General features: G+C 38.7%; 1 protein-coding gene across 4 annotated transcripts in view; it reads left to right on the plus strand.

Annotated features, from left to right (window-relative positions):
• Positions 1-2,416: 2,416 nt before the first annotated feature.
• Positions 2,417-20,116, plus strand: part of GABRR3 (gamma-aminobutyric acid type A receptor subunit rho3) — a 49,050-nt gene continuing 31,350 nt past the window's right edge. For 2 of the 4 annotated variants that reach the window (XM_032351459.1, XM_032351479.1), the window contains exons 1-4: positions 2,417-2,670; positions 4,474-4,620; positions 4,759-4,953; positions 14,166-14,284. In XM_032351459.1, the coding sequence (XP_032207350.1) occupies positions 4,829-4,953; positions 14,166-14,284 (244 nt within the window). In that variant the 5' untranslated portion in view covers positions 2,417-2,670; positions 4,474-4,620; positions 4,759-4,828. Of the gene's footprint in view, positions 2,671-4,469; positions 4,621-4,758; positions 4,954-14,165; positions 14,285-20,116 lie in introns of those variants that run through there. The other 2 variants (XM_032351470.1, XM_032351487.1) reach the window with 2 other exon arrangements.

Below are 20,116 nucleotides of genomic sequence, written 5' to 3' on the forward strand. Positions count from 1 at the left end.
AAAAATGAAGCGGGCAGCAGTCTGCCCTGAGTGAGCTGGGCATCCCCAACTGCTCGGTTTCAAGGACGTATATCGCCCTCTCCCCCAGAGGCCTGTTGCCAGTACATGCTTTTTTTAAGGCTATATCTAAGGCTATATCTAAGCATGCTTGGTAACTAGTATAATTTCTCATAAGTATATTTTAAGCAGTACGTTGTTCTGAGGGACGGTTACATTAGTTTTGGGGGGTTTTTTTTGGTTTTTTTTTTTTTTTTAAGGAGATCTGAGGCCAACCAATTTTGGGAAACAGAATTCAGGAAAACTAAACAAGCTCTTTTAATAAGGCTTTTGATGTGTTAATAATCATTCAACAAATATTTATTAAACACAGACTATTTCCCAAAAATGGTTGTGTTTGGAATACTCCAAGGTACAAAGAAAGAAAGATTGCTTTCTTGTACAGCTTACATTCTAGCAAGGTTAGACAGAAAACAAACAATAAACATAACAATTAAGCTGTATAAAACGTGCTAAGGGCCATAAAAGGTTGACTGTAGCACAGGTTGTTGGAAGAAAGGGAACCTACTACTTTTTTTTTTTTTTTTTTTTTTTTTTTGAAGAGTGGTCAGGGCACATAGCATTGAGGTAAATGACATTGGAGCAAAGATAAGGAGTTACCTGGATACCTGGATAAAGAGTGTGTCAGGCAAGTGTAACAACCTATTTCCATCTCAGTTTCCTGAGGTGGAAACATTCTTGCTAACATTCAAGGAACAACAGAGGTCTGTGTTTGCAGAACAGCTGATGGGAACTGAAGGAACATAGGAGTCAGAGAAGCAGAGGAGGAGGGAGTTGGAGATTATGTGATGCTTTCCTAGTCATTGTAAAGACTCTGTAAATTGAGAAAAAGAGGAAGCCATTCCAGGGTTTGGAAGAGAGGAGTGACTTTACTTGATCTTTATTTTGAAAGAATCACTGGTTGTCATGAATTAAATGAAACAGAGCAAAGGAAGAAGCAAGCAGACCACTTAGGTCACTGTTGCAAAAATTCAAGCAAGATGGTGACTGAAGACCAGAGAAGTGGCTGAGGTGGTAGTGAGAAGCATTCAGGTCCTGGATGTATTTTTAAGGTGGATTGGACATGGAGTGCAGGAGAGGAGTCAAGAAAGGACAGTAATGTTATAAGTTGAGATAGAGAAAGTTATAGGTGAATCAGAACAGAAATATTAATGGGCTTACTTTTGGACATGTTGAACTTAAGATACTTATCAGACATCCAAGTGAAAATATTAAGCAGGCAGTTGGATGTGTGTCTTAGTCCATTCAGGCTGCTCTAACACAATACCATCAACAGGGTGACTGATAAATGACAGAAATTTGTTTCTCACAGTTCCGGAAGCTGAAAGTTCGAGATCAGGGTGCTGGTGTGGTCAGATGAGAGTCTCCTGGGTTGCAGATTTTTCACTGTATACTCACATGGTGGAAGGGGTGAGGATCTCTCTGGTGTCGCTTTAATAAGGCCATTAATCCCATTTTTTGGAGGGCTTCATCCTCATGACCTAATTACCTCCCAAAGGACCCACTTACTAAAACCTTTGGGGGTTAGTATTTTAACATATGAATTTTGGGGGCCACAAACACCGAGACCATAGCAATATGAGATGGAATTTTGGAAGAAAGACCAATGATATAAATTGGGGAGTGTTGGTATGGTTTTTAAAGACTTGAGACTGGATGAGATCCCTAAAGAAGTGATTTGACAGGAAAGACCAGTGCTACAGTACTGGGGTACTGAGGGTGGGAACGTTCCAATATTATGCAGTTTGATGGAGGAGAGAGAATCAGGTAATAGGACTACAGAAGAATGACCAGAGAGGAAAACAGGAGAGTACAGAATTCCAGAAGGCAGGTGAAGAAAACGTTTCAAATAGGAGGGAGATCAGGTGCGTCAATACTTCTAATAGACCAAACAAGATAAGGACTGAGACTAAGACCATGGAACGAACAACCTCCAAGTTGTTACAGGACAGGAATACTTCCACTGCACTGTGTAATGTGAACTATAAATCCCTGAAAGGGTAGTAAAAATCTATTTCCCAAACTCACTTAGCACAAACCAATTTTTCACAAAATATCTCGTGTAGCCATGAACTACTTTGGGAAATACTGGTGCAGATAATGGTACTAAGAGAAGAGAACAGACCTATGTAGCATAGGGTGATAGGCTCAAAGGGTCAGGTCCTGCATCCCACCAGAGCACTGAGGGGCGGAACAAACTGTGACCACAAGGAGGTCCTCCAGCAGCCAAAGTGACAGTAGTTTAAGACCGACAACTCTTCTGGCATGTCTTCTGTTGACAGGCTCTTTGCAGAAGAGGAAAGCTTAGTGGCCCAGAAATACAGAAGAGAAGTGCTGACCTGTGGGAAAAGGAGTGAAAGGAAACAGTCTTTAGAATGGAACCCCGCAGCCAGCAGGGGGCGCTCCCACGCCAACCAGTCCTTGTCAAGGGCGGACCCAATAGGAAGACAAACCACACCAGAGGCTCCTGCTTGAATATCCCAGCCAGGAGGAAGAAAGGCTCACTTGCCTCCCAACTCTGGCAATGAGAAGCCCCTACCCTTCGAATTCCCAGCTGATTGCAGTGCACTGTTTATAACAGCCCCTCCCAACGTTCCCCTTTCCTCCACAAAGGTGAGTTCGTCCCCTTTTTCTACCGACTTGCAGATACCTTGCTGGGGCTCGCTTGTCCCGGACTGCAATTCTCTCCCTGTTCTGGAATAAACCTGGGTCTGACAGTAAAATAACAGACAGTTTTGTTTCTAAGGTTGACACTTCTCTAGCCAGTAGGGAAATTAAAATTAAAACGAAAGCCGCGGGGTGCCTGGGTGGCTTAGTGGTCAACCAGCTGCCTTAGGCACAGGTCATGATCCCCCCGGTCCTGAGATCAAGCCCCCACATGGGGTCCTGGGATTGAGCCCCACATCCACCTCCCTGCTCAGAGGGAAGCCTGCTTCTCCCTCTCCCACCCCCAGCTTGTGTTCCCTCTCTCACTGTGTCTCTGGCAGATTGAAAACAAAAACAAACAACAACAACAACAACAAAAGAAAAACTACAACAGCCATTGGATTAGTAATATGTAAAAACCTGATAATACCAAGCTTAAAATAAGATTTTTTAAAATGAGGACTCTCGTGTTTTAGGGGTGGGGGTGTGAATTGGTATTATTGGTGTTATGAGCAATATAGTAGTATCCAGTAAGTTTGAAGGTGTGAAAATTGTTCAGCCTCCCAGTTTTACTTCTAGGTATGTACCCTACACACCGAGAAACTCATACACCTGTGCACAAGGAAATATTTACAAATGTTCACTGCAGAATCGTTTATAATAGTTTATGATAGCAAAAGAAGAAATAATGTCTGCTAATAAAAGAATAAGTTAAATGTTAGTTATTCACACACACTGAAATGCCATATAGCAATTAAAAAGTGACTTAACTAGAGTTATATCTATCAGCATAATAAATCTCTAAGCAAAATGTTAAGAGAAAAAGTAGGTGCAGAAGTAACAGTATAATAGGTCACCATTTCCTTAAAGTTTCTGAAACATACGAAAGGTTTGTAAATAGTTTAACTGTATATGATTATAAACCCTAGAGGTTAAGGGGAGAGGTAAGAAATTATTACATCATTCTGCCTATTTGTAATATTTTGTATTAAGCACATTTTTTAAAGAGAATAGGCATGGCTAAGAAACATACAAGAAGGTTTTATGACATTGGCTAAGAGAAGATGTAACCTAAGGAAAATAAATTAATGTGCCAAAGCAATATCATAGGATACAAGGTGTCAAGGAGACCAATCAATTCCAGGAAATTTAAGAATATCCTTCAACTCTAGCTCTGAGAAGAAAATGGTATTCTTCCTCAGTTCTGGTAAACAGGTCAGCTGTTGCTATATTGCTCACTTTGTGATATTCCTGTTGGAGAAATTTAATTTCACTGACATACTCATTCTTTGGACCTTTGCATACATAGAGGAAATGTTTCCAGGGAATATTTCTACTCTATGGGTGCAGAGAACTTATAGGAATGTGTATGATCATAATTTAACAGTGACAGTATTCCTTACACACAGCCCATGCTAAATTCTTTCTTATTTATCAGGCTGCTTAACATATTAAATCTTAAATTGAACCACTTATGCTTTCAATGGAATACACAATCATCTTAAAATATGATTATTTGCCCAACAAAACTAATAATTTATTTTTTGTATGCACTATGACAATCTGTATGCCTTTAGGGAGAGAAAGATTAATTTCTGGTTAAAAGGGAGCCAGGAGAAAAAAAGGTCTTCAAATGAATAATTAAAATTAAATTAATCATCTTTGTTCTTTTTAAGCATATTATTTTGCTGGATCATTAAATATATTCAAATGATATTGTGTTGGATTAAGGGGATTTAATGCCTAACCTCTTCTTTGTCTGCGAGGAAGGACCGTGGCTGAGAGTTCATTGAGTAGGGGATCAGGCATCCCACTAAGAACCTTCCCTGGAAAGAGGAACTAAAGGATGGAAACTGAAAATGAAAAGATCTGCTTTGTTCTCCCTAAACTGTGGATGAGCCAGACAGATGTTTGCCTGTAAGTGATGTGAACCTATTTAATCTACTAAAACAGAAGACGCCACATTGAAGGCAATGCCTCTCCCTTTTCCTTGATACCTTTACTTTGCCCTCTATTTCTTTTTCGTTTTACTTGGCACTCTATTTCCTTTTAAAGAGACGCATGAAGAAGCACTACGGGTCGCAATATTGCCTGCATCCATCTACGTTCCTTTCTTTCGGAAGAGATGATCCTGGCTTCCCCGTTGGTCTTCTTCACCAGCATCTGGATCGCACTGATGCCAGTTAAATGTGCTGCTTCTGAAATCACGAAGTCCCACCCGCAGTGCTCCTCTTCAATGAAAAGATCCCGGTAAGAGAGTCATAGTATATCCTCTCCTCAGTCATTGCCCTCCCGCACCAGCTGCCTTAGACCTAATCTCCACAGGTATCACATATTTGTGGGTGACTGTCTCTAGAGATAGCATTCACCCATCAAAATAAATCACTTCTGGGTAGTATCAGGAAGAGCAGAAGCCTGGGTCTGTCTCTGGCAATTGTATGCTTATTTTTGGAGAAATTAAGGGCTTACATAGAGATCTTCTTTCAGGGAATGTATTTCTTCAATGAATAATGCATTTATTACTACTGATAATGACACAAGTTGAAAGTTTCCCCAAATTTGTTTGAGTAGAAATTGGTCTAAGCAACAACTTCTAAAGTCAAGGACTTCAAGAGTGGATAGTTCTATATATCGATAACATAGTAATGGAAAGCATTAAAGCCATTTGTTGCCTTCCAAGGTGAGTTTTAATACCTTTGAAATATTACCCCGAATGTCAATATATTATCATTATTATCTTACCATGAATAATTGAGAGCATGTGCACACATGCTAGCAAAGGCACATGAGCTGGTAGAGCGTTCATCCTGCTTTACCCATGGGTTTTAGTACTAGGGGTCCCACACAAGTGCCTTTAATAGCCAAAAAGTGACTTCTTGCCTTGGGGGAAGTCTCTCCTTTTCACCAAGTGCAATACTTTGCAAAATACCCAGGAGGGGAAATTGAGGAATTTAGGTGAGTTACGTCACCCAGCCAACCTTGGCAATGAATGAGGTGACAGCTGTTTCAGCCAGATTGCCCTCTCATCTTGAATATTTATGAAGCACTCCCAATAAGATCAGGAAAATGAACATGAAATTTTAATAAATCCTTGTGAAGCCTCAGGTTTGATAACCAGAAACAAAGGAAGCGACTGGGAGGTGAGGGGGTAGGCAGGAAAAATTTACTAGGCTCCTGATTTCTGCTCTGCTCTTAAAAATCAAGAACCAAATTAAAAAAAAAAAAATCAAGGGCCACCTCTCACACTCTTTTTCCATGCTTTTTTTCCCACACTCGGATCTGAGATAATAAAAAGTTTTGTCCAGTTTAGCCACTTTCTGAGTCTTCTTCAAGACAGTTAGGGGAGCAGTATTTGAGGAGCATGAGGTTACACCACCAGACTGAGGAAAAGAGAGATTGTCATAGGAGCCAACACATCACACAGACCCACTATGAATAAAGAGTTGCTGCAGAAATGTCTACTATGTGTGGTCTTTTAGGTGTTCTTTAAGGGGCAAGAGGAGAACATCAGTTCTTTGTGGTGAGGTGCAAATTTTTTTGTTCTTATATTGGAGGTATCCTTGTTAGACCATATTTAAATGAAGAGGGAATCTCAGGGTGTCTGCTTCTTGGGGCCAAACATGTGTTTTCACTTCTCCATATCCTAAGTGAGGTACCCCTTTCAGCAACAAGCTAGAATATAACTCATTGAAATTTCTATTAGTGTCTTTTGTTCTTCAGAGAAAAATCCTCTAGGGCAATAAGGATTGAATAAACCATCAACCATGGTTCAAAAGTAGCCACTTAGAATGAAAGCCATCATTTTCCCTGAGTGAACCCAGTAATCCAGCCAGCCAATTTCTGAGCTGTCACTTGCCAGTCTCTCATGCAGATTTGAAGGCATTTTTGACAAAAACACAGAAGTTACTCTATTAGGGTAGTTTCTAGAGTAAGGAGCCCAGGATTCTTCAGACCTTAATATGTGAATAAATACTGTGAGGTTCTTTGCTCTCACCCAATCTGATTATCAATAACTAAGTAAGTAATGAATTAGTTAATTAATAATCCATTCTTTTATAACACAAGAGAACTAATAGAATGAACATTGAAAAAAGGCATGATCTTTCTTTAAAAACTATGAAGTGGATGTATTTACATAACCTGGCATTCCTGTGTATTATTTTGAGCTGGTTTTCATACAATCAGTCCCTTAAATGCTTTGCTATTAATTATTTTCTTTCAGAATATCATCTTACTCTTTACCCAAATATTCCTCTTTTTATCCAAATATTGTGAAAATTGTTTACCTAAAGATACCTTTTGTTTCTTAAAAACAAAACAGGAGAAGGGGAATTGGTGAATAAAGTAAATTTTGGCTGGTGATAAATGTCCCTGTTTTGCCTAGGGAAGAGATTTGGCTCCCTGGTGATACAAAGAGGATTAGGCATATAGACTCATTGAATATTCATTCATTCTTCCAACAGTTGTATTGAGTGCCCTTTTATATGCCAAGTGCCTGGTCGGGGATTAAGGATGCTAGGGGAAAGATGCAGTGTCTCTGGCCTCAAGAATAGTGAGTAGAGTGCTAGAGTCAGCCTATATTGGCTGGCAAGAGCCAAGTGTTACCATTTCCAAGAAATCTGTTTGCTAGCTGTTGAAAATAAACATCATTAAAAATTAAACTATGTGTATAATTTATAAACATACAATTAAATAATTATTTCTTTAAAAGGTAATAAGGGGCACCTGGGTGGCTCAGTGGGTTAAGTGGCTGCTCAGGTCATGATCTCAGGGTCCTGGGATTGAGCCCCACATTAGGCTCTCTGCCCAGCGGGGAACCTGCTTCTTCCTCTCCCTCTGCCTGCTGCTCCCCCTGCTTGTTGTTTCTCTCTCTCTCTGTCAAGTAAATAAATAAAATCTTAAAAAATCTTTAAAAAAAAAAGGCAATAAATACTTAAAACTCACCACTTCCTTATTCCTTTACTATATTTTACCATTACCTCATTCTTTCAGTTATTTACATCTATCCTACCTGTAAGATAGATATCCTATCTATTACATTAAATCATGTTAAATTACATTATGTTATGTTATATTTTATAGCACTACACTATGCCGTATGCACATCTTGGTCATGTCAGTACCTTGAAATCAGCCACATGGAAGTATTGACATTATGGAAATCAGCAAACACTACAAATAGGGCTGGGGTTTTTTTGGTTTTGTTTTTGTTTTTGTACTCCCGGAGAACAACTTGCTAAACATTTACCAGCACATCCATGAATCTAACATAAAGGGATGGTCCTAGGGATGGCAAGTGCAAGTGCTCCTGCAAGGAAGACAGAGGCAGTGGTAGAGGTTGGGCCAACTACAGACAGAGTGCTCCTCTGAAGCCCATAGCTGGTCATGTCCAGCCTTTTCTCGTTGCAAGAAAACTTGACCCCGGTCTTGCCAGATTCTTTGATTTTGTAAAAGACACAGGAAAGTAAGATTTTCATGTGAAATTTCCCAATTTAATATAACATATGGGCTATAGAAAAAAAAATTCCTGGGCACCTGGGTGGCTCAGTGGGTCAAGCCTCTGCCTTTGGCTCAGGTCATGATCTCAGGGTCCTGGGATTGAGTCCCACATCGGGCTCTCTGCTCAGCAGGGAGCCTGCTTCCTCCTCTTTCTCTCTCTGCCTGCCTCTCTACCTACTTGTGATCTCTGTCTGTCAAATAAATAAATAAAAATCTTTAAAAAAAAAAAAAATTCCTGCAGACCAGCTCTTAAACTGGTAATTTGCTTATTTCACAGATAGGGAAACTGAGGCCTTATCACTGAGCTCATGATTAGATAGAGACCCAAGTAAGATATAGAAACTGTCGTACCTCAAATGGGGCCTTCTCTCTGGGTGGCTCCTCCACAGAAATGTTTCTCTGTATGGGGTTTTTTCCTTTATAAGAGACGGGTATATCTTTCCAGAATTGGAGAAATCAGGAACAGCTCAGTCAAAGACACAAGACATGCTCTATAAAATGCACCATGTCCTCCCTAAGAAAGTGCAAAAGCCTCAGGGACCTAGATATAAGCATCAGATCCAGAAGTATGAAGGTGGTCCTAGTGATCAAAAACTGGATCACCTAAAGTTCCTACTTTATTGCATTCATGGATTTGCATCTATGTAGACCAATAGGACATTTTTTGCTTCATTTAGTATTTTTAAAAGGAAAATAATAAATCCATGCAAGGAGTTTTTTAAATGTTGCCTACACATTATTTGAGACTACTGGATTCCTTTGGTGTATTGGTTCGTAACAAGAGCTCCAGTGAGAGAGAGAGAAAAAAAAACAAAACTCCATGTTAAGCAGTAGGACATGCTTCTGGAATGATAAGGCAGAGAGTGGTGCCTGAACCCTTCTCTGGAAAAGATCCAAGATGGCAGGTTCAGCTTGTTCCAGATCATTTATAAAGCATTCATTACACAAATTCAGTAATAGAATTTTACATGGAAACAACACAAAGAATCTCAATTATGTTCTCCCTTTTCCAAGTTCTAATCCTTATTCCTATAGCTCCATGATTTTTCATGTTTAAAATTATAGTATAGAAACTATTTTGTATTTTTTTAACTTCATCACTTTCTACATTGTTTCATGGACATTATAATGGTTGGTAATTTTAATCACTCCATAATATTACTTTGAATTAAAGGATCAATTATTCTTGAATGTTTATTTTCAGTTTTGCACTGTTGTGAATCACAGCAGGAAATATTTTCATGCATGTAGTTTTCCCTGTACCAATAAAAATTACAAAATTCCGGGAAATGAATTATGAGTCAAAGCATATGAATTATCTTCATAGCACTTGAAATTTATTTCTAAAAGGGCTTTGCAAATATTTGCACTGTCACCTACAAAGTGTAAATGTTTCCATTTTGTCATACCATTTTAACATGGTTTTAACATGGTTGGCTACTGAGATTTTGTGTTTGGGGCTCATTTAATAGGTATAAAATGGTATTGTTCTTAATTGATATCTTGCTGTTAACTCTCTACATTACATGTTTTTTATTTTTATTTTTTCAAGGTTTATTTAGTAGAGAGAGGGAGAGAGAGAGAGTGGGTGCACTCACACACACACAGGAGGAGGGGCAGGAGGGGAGGGAGAGAGACAATCTAAGCAGACTCCCGGTGAGACCAGAACCTGATACTGGGCTAGATCCCAGGACCCTGAGGTCATGACCTGAGCTGACATTAAAAGTCAGATGCTTAACCGAATGAGTCACTCAGGCACTCCTAGATTAAACATTTTTTTTTAATATGCTTGTTAATTATATCCTTCCTTGGGTAAATAGTCTATTCATGTCAGCTTACTTGTTTTCAACTAGTTTCATCCTAGTAAATTAAATATATAGACCCTTGGGAAAGCAGCTTTGTAAATAACCTGCTGAGTGTTAGTGTCTCAATTAAAATGAGTTTTGTCATTCCATTTATTTAACCCCAATGCCTCAGAATGACTTAGATGTATTTACTTTTCCTCATCTGGCTCTAGTACTTTTTAATTCTTTGCATAACATATCCTCCTCAAAGACTCCCTTAATCTCTCCGAATCCACTCAAAATCCAGTCTTTTCTTCCCCCTCTTTCTTAATCACAAAATTAGAGTTTCTGATACCAAGAAGAGGGAGAGCATGGAAATAGGTTTCCTTTGTTTCATCCAGGAAGGAAAAGACTTTAACTCAAAGCTAGAAGCGATGACTATTACAAGACTTACACTTACTCTTCCTCAGTATTTGTTGGCAAAGACAAAGATTGAGAGTTCTCATGTAAGACTCTTCCGTGAACTGAGATTTTCTTTACTCAACTCTATCAGCACTGAGTCTTTTAGAAGATCCTCTTCTCAGATATTATCCAAAAACCTTCTTTCAGTAGCTACTGAAAATGGAGTTACTTTTTCTAGAAAAGGGGAGAGGGCAGGAGACACAAAGTAGTTTAAAGTGATATATATATATTGAATTAGACCAGAAAGTTCTGAGCTAAACCTGGTGCTCCATCATATATTAACCCCCTTATTAGGCATATTTGCTTCTCTTGCCTTTGTCCTATTTTTGTCTTCACTTTATTAATTTTTATGCATATCTTATTTTATAAGCCAAGGTCTTCATGGCAGGACACCTATACTCCTAAAGGTACATGCAAGCTATCAGAGGGGCATGTGGACACAGATAGTTTTAAAACAATCAATTTCTGGATCTTTGACTTCCTCTGACCTCTTTCTTAGAATTAATCTCCCTGAAAACTTGGCTGCAGTCTCCTTCATGATGGCTCTGTCTCATTTGGCAAAATAAAGGCATACCTCTCCCTCTTCCTGAATATAAAATCCTCCTAGGTACAAAGAGATCATTATAAATATTATTGTTGATTGGTAGTGCATGACGCTAGTGTAAATAACACATGGTCTTCCAAACTGGGTGACTTTCCTTTTTTTTGTTTTTAATAAAATCGAAGAACCTAATTAATTTGTCAGGTTACAAATCTCTAGAAATAATTATGGATGATAGATCACAATGTGAGTTTTGGAAAGTAAGAAAGAATTTAATTAAGTTATTGCTGAAACAATGCTGAAACAGAATTTCTTCAAAATTCACTATGTAAAAGTTTTTTTAATAATTTCATCTATAAAGTAAAGAATGGGAATGTAATTTATGCTAGATCTGATTTCATTATAGCAAGAAGTAATATCCATATACATGATGTAATTAGGGAAAATATACAATCATTTCATCAAGAAATACCTTTCTAATAGATTTCGTTCATAATTTTCATAAGTATCAACATTTATATGAGTTATATTTTGCTTCATTTGTAAGTCATAGATGCTAAGAATTCATTTCAAAGTGAATGCATATATTCTTGCAAAGAAATATGTGAGGTGATAAAATTCTATAAAGAAAATAAAATGGAAATACAAGTTCAAAGAAAGCAAAGAGTAATAGAAAATTTCTTATTTTTAAAGAGAAGTTTTTTCGTGTATTTTTTTTAAAGATTTTATTTATTTGAGAGAGCGAGAGCAAGCACGAGTGGCGGGGATGGAGAAGAGAGGGAGCAACAGACTCCCTGAGGAGCCCAGTGTGGGCTGGCATCAAGACCCAAGCCAAAGGCAGATGCTTAATCAACTGGAGCCACCCAGGCACCCCATTTCATGTATTTTTAAATGTATAATGTGAATATGTAGAGTCATTGAATAGATTAAGGGTAGGAATATGAGTTTTCTTTTAAATTATCAATATTTGTCAATATTTGAGTAAATTTAAATTTTATAATGAGAAAATTATAGACATCTTTTTAAATGTATGAGTACATAGGTTTTCAAAATTCTTTTAGAGGGTATATAAGCCACATAATCCTTTTTGCAAAATAGGCAAGGTAAAGATAAAGTAAAAGATAAATAGGTATGGGACATCTCACTGTGTATCAAAAGAGCCCTTGAAGTAAGAACAGGTGTGTGTCCTTTCGGTACTGCCAAGAGTGTGCTTCTTAAGAGGCTCTGTGTTCAGTGTTCTGGTGATTCTTAATTAAGATTGATCCTTTCCAATCTCATGATGCTTCTGAAAATGTATGCTCTGAAAAGACACATGAGTGATGACCATTTAGTTGTATTATATTACCAAAGAGTTCACATATTTTCAGGAGTTTTCATCAAATTCACATTTTATTTTTCCTAAGATAGTAACAATTAGCTAGCTTTGATTATATGTCTACTATTTTCCAGACCAGTGGTTCTCCTAAAAAATTGTTATAAATGTAAACTCTGGGCATGGGTCCCAGCAAGCCAGGTGATTCAAATGCAATGCATGCCAAAGAAGATAATATTTAATATTTACCAAATATCCTGGCATGAGACCTTGAACATAGTAGGCACTTAATAAACATATTAGCTGCTATTACTTTTTCAATAAATAGCTCACTCTTGCTCCTGAAAAGAAATGTTCTAATTAATTTGAGATCCTTGGAAGAAATAGTTCTATGTATTCAGTTATTTGTAGGATATAATGGTTTCATATGTATAGAATCAAACTCGTTGTCTTCTACCCAAGACAGATTTCGTCTTCCAACTTCCCCCATTTCTCTCAAAGGCAAAAATAAATCTCTGAGGGTGTGTACCAGAAACTTTCCTATTGAAAAACCATCCTGGATGGTGATAGATGCCCATAAGCCTAGACATATTTCTTCATCCAGCTGTTTCAGGATGTGAAATTCTCACCATCACAGGCACTTTATTGAGCTAAGAAAATGCATCTACAAGTCTTCCATTAAAGTTCACCATGCTTTCTGGAGAAGACATTTATGAATGCAAAAGCATATCAGGAATTCAGAGTAACTGAAATTCACTTAGTAGACCCCTCAGTGTCTGGCTTGTTATTGCTTTAGCTGCTGCTGCTGACAGTGAGGTTGGCAGGCATCTTCCTCAGGAAGGAGCTGAGCAGAGTTGCTAGCACCTGGGACAAGAGGATTGCTCCACTTCCAGAGGAGCTGTGCTTCCACAGACATCCTGCCTCCACACTTAGCAAACCACTGCGAAGTCTGGATCACAGGACCAAAAATGAGTCAAGGAGATTCAGCAACTTTTCCAAGTTCGCAGACCCAGGGAGTAACAGAGTAACTCCCAGATCAGACTCGGGGGGTGAGGGGAGGGAGTGTGGCGGGGAGGACACCCAAGAGACCACACCCCACTTTGCCTTTACCCCAAAGAACTGTAGATGAAAATTGACTTCACCTACTTCATAACTGGACCGGACGTCAAGTACAATCCAAATACAAAACCAAGTACAATGCTAAATCCATCCATTTTTGCCCTGGGTCTGCGAACTTGGAAAAGTTGCTGAATCTCTCCATTACCAGTGCCATCCCTCAGGTTCTAGAACCTACTACAGACATTCTGCTCTTATCTCAACTTGCACGCACACTTTCTGCTCATTTTGTCTTTGTAAAACACTATTTTCATCAGTCTACAATTTTGCAACAATTTTGTTGTTTTTGTTTTTATCTTTGTTTTTGTTTTACTGTCTTAGTGCAGAAGTCGTTTGACTTTGGTGGCCCCAAGAATCACTTAAGTAACATGTTTAATGCAGATTCCTAGGCCCTGTTTCCTTGGGTTCTGGTTTAAATGATCTGGGGTAGGATGCGTGAATCCAAGGTGGTAGTGACAAGGTTTTCCTGGTCTAAAAACCTATATTCTGAGAAACATTACCTGCCAGTGCTTTACATCCAGACTTGGTTTATCACCTAAGTTGCTCCAAATTTTGGGTTACCTTACCTGCCCACCATTATATAAATAAAGAGTAAATGTTGTCAGCTCTTTAGTTATGTGTAGTATCAGCTGAGAAAATGAGCTTTAATGGTTATATTTCAGAGGATACCAAGTTGAATGCAGAAAGCTAATCTAAATTAAATTACCTAGAACATGTATATCTCAAAAGTATTTTCCCCCTTTTGGAGGGATAACAAACAAGAAGCCAGAATGAGGAAAGATGACAGTACCAAAGCATGGCTCCTGCAATACGAGCAACTTCTCCATATAGAGGAACACGACTTTGCAATGAGACCTGGATTTGGAGGTAAGTATTCTCTTTACAAAACTCTTATGCCACCATCCCTTGCACTGTGAAAATGAAGTCGAAAATTTGAAGCAATTAAGACCAAAACACAAGACCATCAATTAAGAAAAAAAAACTTACAATGATATTCTCTTGAATGAGAAAAATTGATAAATTTTAAATTGATCAAAAAAGATAGATAAATGTCTCTAGTATGTATCCACACTATTTACTAATTACAAATAGTAATTTACTAAATACAAATACAAATTTACTAATTACAAGTAGTGTATATTCGGTAAATAGTGAGTGAGTAGATCATGCCTATACAGCAACTTATTCTCCAACTAAAACCTATAAATTGGATTCTGTGATGATAGCCATAATATCTTATTGAATAACTTTATGAGCTTGAATGCCTGGCTTTGGTGAAAGGACTAACACACCAAATGCCATGTCTTCCTATGAAACCCTCTGTTCAGGTTTTTCTTTTTATTACTTCCAGCACCTTCCAGAATGTTGGAGTGTGCAGGCACTGGGCTGAGCCTGTTAATGCCCTAACTTATTCCACCTTCCCAGTGCCTCGTGAGTAGGCACGATCATGATCCCTAATACTCCAGTGTGGAAAATGGGGCGTAGAGAGCTTAGGAGATTTGCTCAAAGCCATGGAAAAACCAATATGTGGTGCAACCAAGGTGCAAGGGCAGGTAAGCAGGACCGAAGGACTCCCTAAAAGGACATACTTGGAACAAATTCTTTCCTGCCCTCAGATTGCTTAATGTGAATCCAGTTGTATCCCTGAGGGTACCAAGTTTTCCAGAGACCCACAAGATGTGGTGGGATCAAGCAGTGAATCTGAACTCTCTGCCTTACTGCTCAGTCCATCCTGACGCTTCTGTCATTGACCTAAGTCTCCACTCCCACCATGCCTGAGCTAACAACTTTCCAGACTACTAGGTGCAGCTATAGCAGAAGTGACTGTGAGGCTGAGGAAGGGGCGGGGAGGTCGGGGGCGCTCAGCTATAGGACAGGTGCAGCTTTTTCATAAACAACTCATACTTTAAGTTTTCAGAGTGAGGTAACACCCGTGGCACTGGCTCTCTTGTGGTTATGACCAAGGGACGCACAGCAGGCATGCAGGTACCTCAGAGAACTCACTTGTTAGCAGGTAAAATAAAACAGCAGGTCAGGAGTTGTGATGTTGAGGGATGTTTGTTGTTTTTTAATTTCGTGGAATCCATTGGGTTGCAATTCTGAGGGTCTGGCTTTGATTTTATTAGGTTCCTGACTAAAACATTAACAAGAATCAAAGTCCCGGAGGGGTTCTTAACAACAGATTGCAGAGCCCCACTCCTACACCTAGGTGGCAACTCCCAGATCTGTGTGGGGCCAACAATGTGTTTTTCTAATCAGCTCCTGGGTGATGCTGATACAGCGGGTCTGAGAACCACGTTTGATAATTGCTGAATTAGATTCTCAGCATCTCATTAAATCTTGGGGCATTTCATTTTGTGGTTTTCCAGAGTATTTCTAACACTTATTAAACTTAATTTAAGCGTTTAGAAGCCTCGCAATTAATCAGGTTTAAAGATGTGTTTGTGTTTACTTCCGGGACTGCTCCTTTATCTTGTTTTCTTCAACATCACTGCTCCTCAGACATGTCTTCCTTACCAGAATTCTCCCCAAAATGCCTGAGCCCTCAGCTACCATTCCCAACAGACCGTTTCTTTCCCCCAACGAAAGTTTGCCCAAAGTTTGGATCATATACCCTACAGCCATCACGCAATTATGCTGTTCCTTGGTGTCCATGATTCTATAAAAAGTTTCTAAAGTTTCTCCTACCAACTTTTAGCTGGAGAAAAGGTTACGAAGATAAACTTGCCCCGCCGTGGGCCTTTCAGGCACTAGAGGGCGCCAGTCGCACAGAAATGGCTTGGACCTGGCCTCCCCTGAACAGCAATTAGAAGCTCAAAATGATGTATGCTCTTCAACAGCAGTACAAAAAACCGCCTTAATTCCTGTCACTTTAGGTTCCTCAATTAAATGAATTCCTATCTTAGAAGAAAGGGTTCTGTGGGTCTATTTGAGACCACTGAAAGCCAGAAAGATTGAAAGAAAAATGGCTGTCCTTGAATTTGGACCTTGAAACAAGCACTCTAGAAAGGCTTTATCACTCAATGTAGTTCAAGGACTGGCAGCAGAATCACCTGGGAGTTAGTTAAAAATACAGAAGCTCAGGCCCCACGCTCAGGCTTTCTGAATCAAAATCTGCATTTTAATAAGATCCCCAGGTGATTTGAATCCACTTTACAATTTGAGAGACACTGGGACAGAGAACCGGAGGACTTTCTGCTCTTACCTTAAAACACTTAAATCTTCATTCTCCCTCCCCTAGATCATCCCGGTCCCCCAGAAAAACATAAAACTGACCTTAAATTTCCACTTCTTTTGATCTGTTCGAGATACATGTTAAGATTTGATTTTGAGTGGGAATGCTTTATTAAAAAGCAATTATTTTTCCTGAGGCTACATTGTAGGGTTATTAAAAATGCAATTGAAACGTGCTACTTAGTGGCAGGTGGCAAATCATCCCACGATGAAGAAATTTTTCTGACAATCATAGACTGGGGCTAAATGGTGTCCAAATGTCTTATGTGTTCAGTCAGCTCAGGCAGAAAAATCCATAAATTCAGGCAGAATTGTCAGCCTGGTAGTTCTGTGAAAAACAGTCCTTAACCATATCTTGTCTTGGTCAGAACAGCTTCTACCAGTGACCCATTTCTCTGTTCTCTTAAAGCTGCCTTCCCAGGAAATCAGGCTGCAGGATATACAAGCCAGGCTTAATTTATCTTCTTCTTTATACTTGTCCATAATATAAACACACGCACATACTTCTTTCCTCTTGAGCTAAATGTAACTTCAGCACTTCTCCTGCCTTAATGTGTTTTCCTAATTAGCTTTAACATTAAAACCAGCTGCTACTGCAGTGTTTTTTACTTTTATAAAGCATTAGAAGATTAATTGACTCATTATGTGGAAACAGGAGGATATAAATTTAGGGGAACTTTTTGTTTAACTTGGGTTATAAATTGCAGCTCATTTTCTTTATGTTTTTCCTACCCTTTACATCTCTCATCACCGAGGGCTTTTGGTTTCAGTCTTAGAAATGATGATTTCTTTGTTCCTTTAAAATGAAATCAATTGAGCGTCTAGATCCTGGTTCCTGAGTCAAGACAAAAGCTAACGTTGTGAAAGCTACCCATGGAATCTATGTTTGTCAAGCACAAGGGCTAGTCTGGGAGCCAGAGGGAACTGGCTGTGTGCCTTCATTAACTAGCCTTGGGTTTCAGGCAAGGCTGCTAACATCTCCGAGTTACATCATAAGTCAGATGGAGCTAATATGGGTTCTATCTACCTACCTAACAAATGGCTGTAACGGTAATATGAGATAATATATTGTATCATGTATTTTAAGTGCACTATACACATAAGATATATATGACTGTTATTTAACAATCTTTATCCCAGCATGGATAAAAAAAGACTGATGGTCTATCTTTATGTATATAAAAAAGACTACAAATGTGTGTGCTACTACCTACGTATTGCTCCTGGGAAATTAACACATAATGATAATGGCTAATGTTTCCTTATTTTCACTATATTCCAAATGCTTTATATATGGTATTAATGTGAGTATTTGTGAAATTGTTATTGGTGGTGGTGTTCTACGCATTACTGATCCAACCAGTGCTAGACAGTTTGGTCGGTAAGATGTTTGAACATTTAGTCTCACAGCAAGGCTAGTAGGTAAGTACCATAGATTTATTTCCCCTATTTTACAGATAAGCAAACTGAGACTTGGAGAAATTAAAGGATTATGGAACTTTTGGCTTTAACTCAGGTTTAGCAGCTAGAAATTCCATGATTTTAATCCATCCGCTTTATTACTACCCTCTCTCTAAGACTCAGCTCCTTATCTGTAAAAAGAATGGTATTTGGAATGATAGCCAGCTCCAAAATTCTGTAATTTTACCTCTTGCTTTTACATGGCCCTCCGCCTCACACTGTCCTTGAGAATATATAGATTCCTAGACCCCAAAGTAAGGTACACTTGGGCATGAAGTCCAGAAGAGCCAAAAATGAAGTCAGATGGCATCTGAGGGCAAACACTTTTCTTCAAAACGGAAGCGCTCATTCCCCCAAGAATAGAATTGAATGGATAAAGAAAGAAATCAATAATGTTTCCAGGAATCCATTCCTAATAGACAAGCCATGTTTTTGCCCCACTCTTTACCCCAGACCAGTCTTCCAACAACCCTGAGGGTCTAGTGCTTTTCATTGGTGCGTGAATATCTCCATGTGTGGTGACGTTATATGACTTCCCCCAGCCTTGCAGGAACAGTCATTAGCAATTAGGCTCTGCTTACAAGTCACAAGACTCTACATGCAAATTGTTCACAGGTTTTTTTCATAAAATAAGTGCTCTGTGAGAAGCACTGAATCATCTTCTCGTCAGGAGTGGACTGATTATCTAAATGTTTGAGTGCAGGATTGGGACTATGAACAGGTTTGCCTTTTTGCTGAATTGCAACAGTAATAACATATATTTTTTACCATTTATGGAGCACCAATTAAGTCTAGTAACTGTGTATTTTTCTAGTCCTCAAAAAGTCTCCACGGTGAGTACTGCTAGAAGGATTTTATAGATGAGGAAACTAAGCTTAGAAATGTCACTTACCCTGAATCATGGATGAGTGGTAGAGCTGGGTTCAAATTCTACTCTGTGACTCTAATGCCAGAATTTTAACCAGGACATTTCTGCTACCTCTCTAAGACTTCGCCAAGCCTTTCAATCCCTTGGACTATTGGAATTAATGGGAATATTTACTCATCCTGAAGCCATCCTGAAAGGCCATGAATTTTTATTTTGATATCTCTACTAATTAAAGAAAAAAGTAAACAAAACAAAAGCATCAGAGCTGAACTCAGTACGTAATAGAGTAATCTCCGAAGAGTTCCCAAGTTAATGCATAACCATAATTATTATTAAACAATTCTTAAATAGAATTGTCATAATTAATGTATAGAAAGTAATTGATCTAATACTGCAGGAAGTTGTTGGTGGTTAAGATGCAAGCAAAGTGTTCCTGAAGCCCAGAGTGAGAAATGTAGTTGGGTGACAAGCCCAGGGCCTCTCCAGCTGGAATCCCTGTAAGTAATGATATGAGGGCATATTATGGAACATAAAATGAAATCTGTCTTGATAAAGTGACAGTAACTTCAGCCAATTAATGAGGGGAGTCCTAAATGGTGAACAAAGACTGGTGAGGCATAGCTCATTTTATAATGTGTTGTGCATTTATTTTTTATCTATTTTTTAAAAAGATCTTGTTTATTTATTTGACAGAAAGAGTGAGGGCTCACAAGCAGGGGGGAGCAACAGGCAAAGGGAGAAGCAGACTCCCCAAAGAGCAAGGAACCAGACTCAGAACTGGATCCCAGGATCCTGAGATCATGACCTGAGTCCAAAGCAGCTACTAAAATAATTGACCGTGTGTTGTGCATTTAAAACACAATCATTAGGCACTTTGTTGAATGATAGGCACATGTATGTCACATATCATAAATCCAGACATTAGTTAGCCTCAAGAAGCAAGTTTTCCAGACTGACCGTCTCAATCTTAGAATCTTGACTAAAACAGCCACCTGGGATTCACCTAGGCAAGATGTCTGTTTCTTCAAAAATAGTTGAAAGCATTTTTTTAAATTCAGAATTCTACAGAGACAATAAAATTTCATTGAGAATTGGTTACTATGAAAAGAAAACATATGAAGACTACATGTATAAAC

This window comes from Mustela erminea, chromosome 1 (genome assembly GCF_009829155.1).
Source record: "Mustela erminea isolate mMusErm1 chromosome 1, mMusErm1.Pri, whole genome shotgun sequence".
Classification (NCBI taxonomy): Eukaryota; Metazoa; Chordata; class Mammalia; order Carnivora; family Mustelidae; genus Mustela; species Mustela erminea.